Source organism: Malaclemys terrapin, chromosome 8, assembly GCF_027887155.1.
Source record: "Malaclemys terrapin pileata isolate rMalTer1 chromosome 8, rMalTer1.hap1, whole genome shotgun sequence".
In the NCBI taxonomy this organism is placed as follows: Eukaryota; Metazoa; Chordata; order Testudines; family Emydidae; genus Malaclemys; species Malaclemys terrapin.
The window spans coordinates 66,491,371-66,503,653 of record NC_071512.1 but is presented as its reverse complement, the minus strand read 5'-3'; the positions used below and the strand labels follow the sequence as shown (position 1 = coordinate 66,503,653).

The 12,283-nt window shown below is 47.2% G+C and overlaps 1 protein-coding gene across 2 annotated transcripts in view; it reads right to left on the bottom strand.

Annotated features, from left to right (window-relative positions):
* The window catches only part of NEK7 (NIMA related kinase 7), a 143,040-nt gene that overhangs the window by 76,726 nt on the left and 54,031 nt on the right, over positions 1 to 12,283 (bottom strand). For both annotated transcript variants that reach the window (XM_054036937.1, XM_054036939.1), the window contains exon 4: positions 11,128 to 11,190. In XM_054036937.1, coding sequence (XP_053892912.1) covers positions 11,128 to 11,190 — 63 coding nt within the window. The remainder of the gene's footprint in view (positions 1 to 11,127; positions 11,191 to 12,283) is intronic.

Here is a 12,283-nt window from a genome sequence, read left to right as displayed (position 1 = left end):
CTCGCTCTCTTTTTTTAAAGTCCGAGCTAATTTAACAACCTTAAAGCTAACTGTATCTTTCAGGAAAGGATACTTATTTAAATATCAAAATTAAGCAAAAAATATCAGCAGGCTTCACGTGTCTGTAGAGGCAGGTAGGTAGGTGTGAGAAATATGTTGAAGTAGGTTAATAGTTGAGTGGAAAAGACACAGTTTAACTGGTAGATTTTCAACTAGGATAATTCAGGTTTGTACATCAGTTAAAAATGTATATTATTTATAGATACCTATATATGATTTCCTATCTTGCAAGAACATGCTGGTCATGGCCAAACTCAATGCATTACAAAAACTAAAATGAATCCAAACTGTTGTCTCTCTTGGAAGTGAGTAGGCCAGCTGTCAAAGTCACATGGTTAGGTTGCACTTCTGACCCCCGTTAGGTCTATCTCAAGTGCACCCTTTCAAATGACAGGCCCTGAGCCTCCCCGCCTCTCAGAGTGGAATGCTAAGATTCTCTCACTCACAGACCTAGTTCTAGACTGAAACATCCCTGTGATGGTACCTCCCATAAGGCTCTACAGAAATATGCTTAGAATGTGTTTTATGCTACATATGCCATGTAACATATCTCCGTAAAGGTTATGATCTACTGAATGTATTAATCCTATTTGCATGCATGTATCATTTTTGTATTCGATGTTATGAATGTTGGCTGTGTCCTGGCTTGATTTCTAAATAACCTTAGTAGAGCATTTGGTCAGTTTCTGGAGACAGGAATGCTGAAATTAAGTACCTAATCAAGAAACACTTAAAGGACAATGGATCTTGGAATGCTCCAATCCACATAAGAAGTCTACTTGAGGATGTTCAAGGTAGCATGTAAACAATGGATCCTACCTGTAAAAACTGTGAGTCATGCATGGACATGTGACTTGCCCAGGTGACTCCTAAACTCCATCTTGGAGCTGGACTTTGCATAGGATGCATCCGAAGAAGTGAGGTTTTTACTCACGAAAGCTTATGCCCAAATAAATCTGTTAGTCTTTAAGGTGCCACCAGACTCTTTGTTGTTTTTGTAGATACAGACTAACACGGCTACCCCCTGATACTTTGCATAGGAGTGAGTCTCCACCCACCAGAGAAAGTCTATTTAAACCCCTGGGAAACCCCTCCATTTTGTCTTCAGCTGGCTAAAGAGAGAGCCTCTCCACCCCACCCCCCAGGATACCGGAAAGAAATTGGAACAAAGGACAGTGCCTGCAAGGGGTGTGAGTAGGGTGACCAGACGTCCTGATTTTATCGGCACTGTCCCGATATTTGCTTCTTTGTCCCACGTCCCGACCAATCATTGGTCGGGACACTGGACAAACAAGAAATTTTGCCCTCCCGCAGGGACTCTCCCCCTCCCCCCCCCGCTCCTTCCCCCATTGGCTCCCTCCCCAAATCCCCGCCCTGGCCCCGCTTCTTCCCCAACTACACGGCATTCCTCTTCCCTCCCAGGCTTGCAGCTGCATGGCAGCGCAAGACTGGAGGAAGGGAGGGAAGGGGGTGGTGGCGGCGCCTGGATCCTGGAGCTGGTGAGTCAGCTCCAGGCACTGGGTGGGCAAAGGGGGGCTGGCGAGGGAGGAAGGGAGAGGAAGGCCCGAGCCCCCCCACTGCATCAGAGGGCTCCTGCCTGGCCCCCGGGCCGCTGCACGCGGGGGCCCAGGCCCGGGAGCGCAGCGCGGAGGCTGCTCCAGCCCTGCAGCCCGCAGGGCAGCACGGTGGGTCCGGGAGGGGGCAGCATGGAGGAGGCAGGGGCCGGGTGGGCGGCGCAGGGGCATGGGCCGAAGCCCCGCTGCTACCGGGGAGCCCCATGCCTTTACCTCCCGCTTGCGGCTACAGCTCCTTCCCATTAGGATGCACCTCCCACCCCCCGGCCCGCCCCGGGCAAATGTGGTGTGCGTCCCGCCGCTGGCGGGGAGCCCCGTGCCTCTCCCGTGGCTCCTTTCTGGCAGGAGGGAGACTAGGTGCGGGAGACGCGCGCTGCATGTGCCCGGGGTGACGGGAGGGGTGTCCCGCTGGCAGCAGCAGGGATTCGGCCCGCTCCGTGCTGCCCCCGCCCGGACCCACCGCGCGCCGCATGTGCCTGGCCCCTCAAACTTTTTTTTTTTGGGGGGGGGGGGGGCTCGCCCCCCCCCGTATCCTGATATTTTATCTCTCTGATCTGGTCACCCTAGCTAGACCCAGGTTAAAAGGAGATTAGTCTGTAAAAGGGAGCATTCTGGAACTGGTGAGGATCTTATCTGTATTCAGTTTGATTAGACATAGATGTGCACATTTTATTTTATTTTGCTTGGTAACTTACTTTGTTCTGTTACTACTTGGAACCACTTAAATCCTACTTTCTGTATTTAATAAAATCACTTTTTACTTATTAACTCAGAGTATGTATTAATACCTGGGGGAGCAAACAACTGTGCATATCTCTCTAGCAGTGTTATAGAGGGCGAACAATTTATTAGTTTACCCTGGATAAGCTTTATGCAGGGTAAAACGGATTTATTTGGATTTAGACCCCACTGGGAGTTGGGCATCTGAGGGTACGTCTATACTTACTTCCTGGTCCGGATGTAAGCGATCGATCCCCTGGGATTGATCCCGGAAGTGCTTGCCGTCAACGCCGGTACTCCAGCTCAGCAAGAGGAGTACGCGGCCTCGACGGGGAAGCCTGCCTGCCGCGTCTGGACCCGCGGTAAGTTCGGACTAAGGTACTTCGAATTCAGCTATGTTATTAACGTAGCTGAATTTGTGTACCTTAGTCCGAAGTGGGGGGTTAGTGTGGACCAGGCCTGAGTGTTAAAGACGGGAACACTTCTGTAAGCTGCTTTCAGGTAAACCTGCAGCTTTGGGGCAAGTAATTCAGACCCTGGGTTTTTGTCGGAGCAGACGGGAGTGTCTGGCTCAGCAAGACAGGGTGCTAGGGCCCTGAGCTCGCAGGGGTAGAAGTAGTCTTGGCACATCGGGTGGCAGCTCCCAAGAGGGTTTCTGTAATCCAACCCATCACAATACCCTTTTTACCAACAGTGTTTCCACAGCAGATCCAACTGGATTTGGCATTTGCAATAGGTGTCCCTTCATTAGCGGTTACCAGCAGGTAAATGCAATGACTAAAAACAGCTTCGTCAAAATATTTATTTATTCATAGGAACACAGCATCCAGAGAAAAGGGTTAAAATAACAAAGGGCTTACACATGTATCTTACCTAAAGTTTAGGCAGACCCTGCTTCTGGGGCCCGGGGTCCCATCTGTCTCTCTGCAGATACTGCCTCCCCCTTCAGCTCAAAGAACGTATCTACTCAAGAGTGTTTTATTCCCTGTTCCTCATCTGAAAGCCACCATCCTTCCCCTCAAAAGAAGTCTGGGGTGGTGGGCTCATCTTGGTCAGAGACTGCCTTCAAAGGCATTGACACCTGTATTGCCAGTGACTGGATTATCTAAAGCCATTGTCTGCCTTTCTAGGGATGGTCAAGGAACTTTGGCAGGAATTAATACTAAGGGTATGTCTTCACTACCAACGTTAAAGTGCTGCCACGGCACCACTTTAATGTGGCTGTGTAGTCATGGCACCAGCGCTGGGAGAGCGCCCTCACAGTGCTGTTAAAAAAAATCACCTCCACAAGGGGAGTAGCTCCCAGTGCTCGGAGAACAGCTCCCAGCGCTGGTGCACTGTCTACACTGCTGAAACTTGCATTGGTCGGGGGGGTTCATATCCCTGAGCAAGACAGTTTCAGCACTGTAAAGTGGCAGGGTAGACAAGGCCTTAGAACCCACATAATAAATAGCACAATAGCAAGTATGTAAACAGAGATACACACTATATTCATAAAAAATAATACAGATAGCTCCCACATTCTTCACACAAACAGTCAATTCTGGTTTTGTCATGATTGAAAATTGTATGTCCTCGCTGCTAGTGTGATGAAGGTTAGGGTTTTTTTGTTTGTTTTTAAAGTAGGTGTGTTCTTTAAGGGCACAGAACTAGGTGTTTGTCTCATGCAACCTTAATTCCATCCCCTTGCGTGTAAGCTCAACATCACAGAAGTCTGTGGCAGAGCTAGGAACACAACCCAGCTTCTCCGGATCTAAGTCCAGTACCTTGAACACAAGAGTACATAAGAATGGCCATGCTGGGTCAAACCAAAATTTTCTCTTATGTTCCTCTGTCTCATTCACTGTCCACCCTCTTTATTATATGGAGACTTGTAGAACAAAGAGTTTGTGATTGTGTAATTAATAACTATCAAAACACAGACACAAGGGGCAAAATTCTGGGAACCTCAATTCTGACATTTCCTGATTAAGTCCTTGGACTTTACAAACTTAGTTCTTATATGTTCCCACAGTCTAATGTTCTTTTAATAGTGTTTTGTAAGTAATTTCCTTTTATTTTTGAAAGCAAACTAAAATAAAAAAATCCATTATGGATTATCAATAGGGCTGGAATCCAGGACCTTTTCTGTACAGCCCAAACCTCTACCTAACTAGGAACTAGTAAGCTCTTCTCTCCTATGTGGATCATCTCTAGAATTCCTTCTAGAGATGAAGGATGGTTCAATGGTTAGATGGACCTGGATTCCATTTCCGGCTCTGCCACAGATTTCCTGTCTGATCTTGGTAAATCTGTCTCTTTATGTTAGGATTTTCTTTCAAGACAGGGGTGTTGTGAGGATAAAAACAATTAAGACACTGAGGCACTCAGATATTACACTGATCGGAATAATACACCTAGACAGATAGCCTAGTGGTTGAAGACAACACAGTCACATATATAAGATTAGCACATTCATTCTGAAAGTAGTGGGGCTAAGCGAATGAGAATTTACTCTGGCCTCCAAAGGAGTCCACATTCTGGAAGCTGACAAATTAATATATTTGTTCTCCCTACTCCATCCTGATCTGTGCCCTTCAGGAGGTGCAGTGCAGAATCTGACTCAAATTCCACTGCCAGCTCTGACAGAAGAAACCTTATGCATCTTTCAGTTACTGCAACTATAAAAACAATGAAAAAATATACTTTCCTGCCTGCTAAGATAGGGGTATGAGGCTTTGATCAATAATAAGGCATGTGAAGTGCATAGAATTCAGTGGAACAGCAGTGACCAGAACTCACAGCACCTGACATTGCTACTGCATCAAACCCACCATCTAGGGCTCTAACTCTTGATCCTGATAGTACATATGGTGCAGTTGTCATGTTTAAGATCTCAGTGGGGATCTCAGTACAGATGGAAAGTTTTTAGATTTGAGCAGATAACCTCTAAATAAGCTCTACTGAGCATGTGCACATGACTATTTGCAGAAGATTACAAATTGCCCAAATGTGTGTAAATTTTAATGAGGACAGCAAATAGTATTTCTCTGGCCCTAGGACTATCTCCTTTCCAAATTTCAAGTCCTCCACTAAAGTATGGATACATTGGAGATCTTCAAAGAAGCAACTGAAAAAAAAATTAACATATGCTTTGCCTATGTATTTTCCTCTAACCTCATTCTTGAAAACAGCTGAAGCCTTTTTGCTGAAACTCTTGGACTGAGCAGGGAGAAGGGAAGGAGAGACAGGATACTGAAGAAAATCAGAGGCAGACAGGAAACATGGAACATTTCTGCCTGTGTGGTTGAAGTCTGGCCAATTTATGAGAAACTGAAAGCAAGGGCTTGTACTGGAAAGTGTACAAACTTAACCAGGCATTGCTACTAGCTCCATCTATATTATAAGGAAGTGACTGCTCATCTGGAGCAAATTAGACAATTTGAGGTAATTTACTAAGCATACCTTTAACTCCAATTTTCTTTAGATGACCAGAAAGTTCTCCATTAACCTGTGTGAATTCTGCTACTGACCAGAACGCAGAATACAGAACCTCATTTCAAGGCAGGGACATCAAGATTTAGGCTATGGCATGTGAGTTTTCTCCTAGCCCATCAGTCACCTTTCCCCCTCCATCACACTCTCATTTGATGGCTACTATCAATCATTCTACCTCTGAATGGAAGGGTACAACTGGCTTTAAACCTACATCAGTGCCCCTTTGTGAGCTGGATGGCAAAAAACACTGTAGGGACAAATCACCTCCTTGCAAGAAACTAAGGCCTGGTCTACACTAAAAAAATTAGGATGACCCAGCTATGTCGCTCAGGGGTGTGAAAAAAATCAACGTCCCTGAGCAACTTAGTTAAGATTATCTAACCCCCAGTGTAGACAGCACTGGATTAACTGAAGAATTCTTCTGCCGATCTAGCTACTGCCTCTCAGGGAGGTGGATTACCTATGCTGAGGGGAGAATCCCTCCCATCGGCATATGTAATGTCTACATCTGAAACACTTACTCCTGAGGGAATTCTGCACCAAAGAATTATGCGCACAATATTTTAAAATTCTGAACATTTTATTTGCCAATAAATAAATGTCTCCAGCATGGTAGTGGGGAGCATAGGCCAGTGGCTGCATTGAGGTGGGAGATCACCGTGAAGCCCCCACCTCCTCCAGTACAGGGCCTTGGCGGTGAGGCTGCACCTGACCCTGACACAGTGCAAGGGCTGGGCCTACTCCAGAAATACCCAAGGATCCTGTCCCTCTGCATCAGGTGCACCAGGTGTGGGTGAGCAGGCTCAGCAGAGCAGGATCCAAGTGTGGAAGGGCTTAGTGTGTGTGGGGGAAACCAGGTCTGGGGTGAGAGGTTTCTGTGGGGGGCAATCTGGGTTCGGGTAGCTCAGTGGGAGATCTGGATGCACAGAGGCTCGTTGTGGAGTTCCAGGTGCAGGGAAGATAGGGCTCAGCAGGAGGGTCGGGGGGGTGGCTCAGTGCAGCTGGCTGGGGATCAGTGGGGTTGGGGTCTGAGTATGGGGGGCTTGTCGGAGGTGTCCAGCTGTAGGTTCGATAGGCCTGGTTAACGGGGGAGCTCCAGCTGCTGCCGAGGGGATGCCACATGCCAGGCTCCCCCTTCCCCCTGCGATTCCCCTATCCCCTTTTCTTCTCCATCCAGCTCCCCGGACTCCCACATTCCCCTCTCCCTTCCTTCCCCACTGCCACTTCCTCCCAGGGCCAGCTTTAGCAAGTGCGGGGCCCGATTCCTGGGGCTTGTACTCACTGGGGCGGCGCTCCCAGTCTCGGCGGCACTTCAGATTGCCGGCCGGGGGAGGGCAGTCGTGGGGCTTGCCATGCTCCAGCCAGGGTTGTGGGGCCGCGGGGCTGCAGTGCTCCGGCTGGGAGAGCGAGGACACGGCCCATGCCGCGCTCCGACCGGTGCTCTGGCCAGGGGAGCGGGGCCGCCAAAGACCCCAGAACGGACCGCCGCCGGGGTGAGTAAAAAAAATTAAAAAGGCACCTAAGGCGCGGGGCCCGATTCCAGGGAATTGGGCGAATCAGCCTAAAGCCGGCTCTGCTTCCTCCCACCCCTTCAGCCCCCCTACCCAGTCCCACCACGGGCACTCACTGTTGCACCGAATAGAAAACAGGAAGGCGCCTAACACACAGAAGGGGAGCACAACTAGCACTAGGACACAGGAGGCGGCGTTCAGCTGCAGAGTCAGCAGAGCCAAGACACAGCCCCCTTTGGCTGGGCAGCTCTGTGCTAGCAGAATGAGGGGGAGCAGTGGCATGTAACCTTGTGTGCCCCCCCCCATGCCTCGCATTGGTTGGAGGGGGGCAACCCGCCCCCCCTAAATGTGCCCAAGGTCGTGTGCGTTTCCCCATCCATGCAACTTCCCTGCTGTTTTCTGCAGGGAAACAGAAAATCTGGGGGGAAAGGGTGGTGTTTTCTGCAGACACACAGTCCTGCAGAATCCCTCCAGGAGCAAAGCACTGCCACTATAGTGTTTCAAATGTACACGAGCCCTAAGCAAATCTATTTCACAACACGATCAGCCTCCAGTAACCCTGGAAGTGACAGTGAAATTTATTCTGGTGAAGCTCCCCTATATGACAATGTGCTGAACTTCTGCCACCATGCCAGAAGAAAAAGTTACTCACCTTGTGCAGTAACAACGGTTCTTCAAGATGCATGTCCCTGTGGGTGCTTCACTGTCGGTGCCCTTGCATCCCTGCGCTGCTGATCAGAGAACTTTGGTAGCAACATCCACTGGGCCCACACATGCGCTGTTCCCATCTCCTCATCTGGCTCAAGGCTAACTAACCTTGCACGGGGAAACCCCCTTCAGTTCCTTCTCTACCGCAGAGCCCCTTATAGAGAACTCTGACGTACAGGGGAGGAGAGGGGGTCGTGACGCACCCATAGCGGGGCACATCTTGAAGAACCATCGTTACTGCACAAGGCGAGTCACTTTCTCTTCTTCTTTGAATAGTGTCCCTATGGGTGCTCCACTGTAGATGACTTCTGAGCAAGTAACCCAATGGGAAGCTGGGACTTCAGAGTCAATTCTGTTATGACAATACTGAGGAGCCAAATCAAGCATCGGAAGCAGAATCCGCAGTGATGGCAGAGTGTTCTGCGAAGGAATGCACAGACGCCCAGGTAGCTACAGTGCAGTTTTCCGGGATGAGGAAATCCTTGAAGAAGGTGATGGAGGAGGAAACCAATCTTGAGAAGTGTGTATGGAGTCCAGATGGAGGTACTACATTGCAAACATGATAGTGTTTGATGCAGTTTGAGACCCACTCAGTGGCTGGGCTGATAGTGCTGCACCTTTAGTCCTATCCACAACGGAAAGGAAAAGCCTAGCTTTCCTAAAAGCCTTCATCCTGCCCAGATAGAAGGCCTAGGCTCTCCTAACGTCCAGTGCATGTAGAATAGCTTCCCTATCATTACAGAGGCGCTTGGGATAAAAGTTGGGAGGTGAATGTGTTGGTTCTTGTGAAAGGCTAAAGTCACTTTAGGGATGAATTTTGGGTGTGGCCTGAGCATGACCTTGTCAGGAAAAAATACTGTAAAAGGGGGGTGTGCCATAAGAGCTACTATCTCCCCTATTCTCCACATGGAGGTAATGGCGACCAGAAATGCTGTCTTCATTGACAGGTGTGTAAATGAACAAGTGCTCGTAGGTTGGAAGGGCGGTTTGGTCAGGCCCTTTAATACTAAATTCAGTTCCCATGGTGGGGTAGGATGTCTGAGTTTGGGAAAGAGGTTTGCTACGCTCTTGAGGAACCTCTTTGTAGTTGGATGCGAGAAATCTAAAAACCCCTCTGTTTGTTAATGAAAAGTCATTATGGCCACCAAGCATATCTTGGGACAGTCCAGACTTCAGTCTAAGACTACTGGTAGAGTAGCAGATGTCATGCTAATTTTTCTGGAATTACACCAAACCTGGAACCTGGTAAGTTCGATGGGTAGCCAATTTCCTACTGTGTAGTAACACTTCCTGTGCCTCCTGAGAGCAGAATCTCTCTATATGTTGGAACCATGAAGGAACCAGGCCTTGAGCTGAAGAATTTGCAGGTTGGGATTGAGAGCGCGTCCTTTGTTCTGCGAGAGGCAGTAAGGAGCGAGTCGAAGAGGGATTGGCAGATACGTCACCAGCTGTGGCAGGTAAAGGTACCACATCTGTTTTGGCCAGGTGGGAGCAATCAGTGTGACATTTGCTCTCTCTTTTTAATGTTAACAGGACTTTCAGCAATAGAGGAAATGGGGGAAAGCATATAGAAGGCCCTTGTCCCATGAGAGAAGGAGAGCGTCCCCTAACGAGTTCTGTCCAAGGCCTGCTCTGGAGCAATAGCGCAGGCATTTCTCGTTCAGGTAAGTGGCAAACAAGTCTATAGTCAGTGTCCCCAACTTTCTGAATATGTCGTGGAGTATTACTGGGTTCATCTCCCATTCGTGGTCATGTGGGAACTTGCAGCTGAGAGTGTCCGCTGTCATGTTTTGCGCTCCTGGTAGGTAGAACGCTGATTTTGTAACATTGTGGGAAATGCACCAGTTCCATAGCTTTAGTGCTTCCACACAAAGGACAGGCGTTCTGGCATGCCCCCTGAGGATTTATATAGTACATGCATGCTATGTTGCTTGTCATGACCCTTATGTGTGTACTTCTGATCAGCAGAAGGAAGCGAGCACATGCATTCTGAGCGCTCTGCATTTGAGGAGGTTGATATGAAGTCACACCTCTGTGGGTGACCACTTGACTTGTGTCATGAGGTTGTTGAGATGTGCTCCCCACCCTATGAGGGATGCATGGTTGGAGAGGAGTAGTGACGGGGGAAGGGGAGAAGCTGTATGAACAGGAGCCCTGTGCAAACATTTGCTGGGTCCTTCCACCAGTTCAAGGATTGTTTGACCTTGGTGGGTAATGATAGGGGTTTGTCTCGGTTGTTTCTGTTCAGCCTGTGAACAGAGCTGGACCATGACTGGATACACCGCATGCAAAGTCTACCAGCTTATGTACATAGCATGCATGCATATCCTGAATCAGGGTAGTCCCCAGATAAAGTGAAAGAAGTAACTAAAATTGTTGGGTGGGGGGTGGGGTGGGTTTTTGTTGTTGTTTTAAGAGAAGAAAAACCAAAGGAAACGCTAAACTAACAGATAAAAGAAAGATTAGTAACTACTTAAGTTCAAACAATAGGTTAACAATCCGATGAAGGGACAGCTAATAGCACGGTCTCTATCCAGGGGCAGTTGAGAAGGAACAGACGAGGTTCGCCCACGCAACACTAGTTCGTCTCGAGCCAGACTACAAGGGGGGGGATAGTACATGTGCGGGCTCAACAAACACTGCTACCAAAGTTCACTGATCAGCAGTGCCGGGACGCAAGTGCGCCTACAGTGGAACACCCATAGGGACACTACTCGAAGAACTATATTTTAGTTACTTGAAATAGTAATTTAAATTCAACCCACTTTAAAAAAAATCAGTGCATTATTGTACATGATATAAAATGTTTATTCAGTATCTTATTATTGTGTTTCCTTCAAATGTTTGAACATGAAAGCTTGCAGTTTAAGGTCTTCTGCCTCTGAATACTTGCCTCCTTATAAAGAAAGTTTATTTTTTCAAGAAATGAAAAATGAAATTAAATGGAAATCTTTAAGTATTACATTTAAAAGCCTCATGTACAAGACAGAGGACATTTCATCACCATCTACTGTCAGAGCGAAAGAAAAAGCAATAAATTATAACTAAACCTATGAAATTCGTTAACAAGCCTTTACCTTAAGAAGATCTATTTCTTTGATGCAGTCAGCCCGGGCTTTGGCATCCATTAAATCAAATATCTGCACAAAAAAAAAAAACACACACATTTTTTCTAACAGCAGCAAACACTGTGTCATCATCATCAAATATTTTATAGTGCCACCAAAAGCATGCTAAGCACTTGATGGGAAAACATAGCATTCCAATAAGAACTAACTCCATTATCCTTAGTACAAGTTTTAGTACCGAAACAGACGTAATATTCTTTCAGATACTACTACTTAGAAAACAAAAGCAACTATCGTTAGTACATTTTTTCAGTATTTTTCAAGCTTTTTTTTTTTTTAAATAAATACAAACTGAGTATTCTATACTGAGTCATGTTCTTCTGGTAGCAAATATGAAATAATATTTAAAATATTTATTAATAATATTTTCAAAAGCACATTTCCACAGCCCTGAATTAGTATTTATGAGCATAAAACAACCCAACTGCCAAACAACACATAACCTAAACAAAGTAGAGCCACAGAATGATAGTCCACCACAATAAAGCATCAGTGTAATTAGCTGCTAAATACCTTATGCCCTCTTAATCATCTCTCCTTTCAGTCTTAACTCTGCTCTCCATTTTCCCTATAGATTGCTGACCTTCAGCATCACCTAATGGCTCCTCAACCTCCTACTATCTTCTGTTGGTATCCTTTCAGGTTCCAAGTTTGGTACCTTTCTCTCTTCCATCTGTACTCTTGATAGCGAGCATCATCACTCCCAAGGATTTCATTACCACTTCTATTTATTTATTGACATCTGCACATCTACCCCCAATCTCTTCACTTGAAGTCCACTCTGACACTCCAACTTCCTCTTATTGTCCCTGCCATCTCAAGCTCATTGTCTCAGATACTGAACTTAGCCTCCTTCCTCATCCCTTTCTGCTGCCTCCCTTCTCTATCTTAACTGACAACTACCTTATTTTTAGAGCCCTGCAAATCCGCGGGTATCCACTTTATATCCGTGAACCATTTCTGCTGATTGCTACGCAGATGAGGATACAAGTTTTGTATCTGAGCAGGGCTCTGACCGTAAGAGCGGGGCAGGCAGCTGTGAGGAACCACGGCACGGATCTTCCACCTGCCCTGGGTGGGAGGCCTGGGGGCGAGGGACACTGGT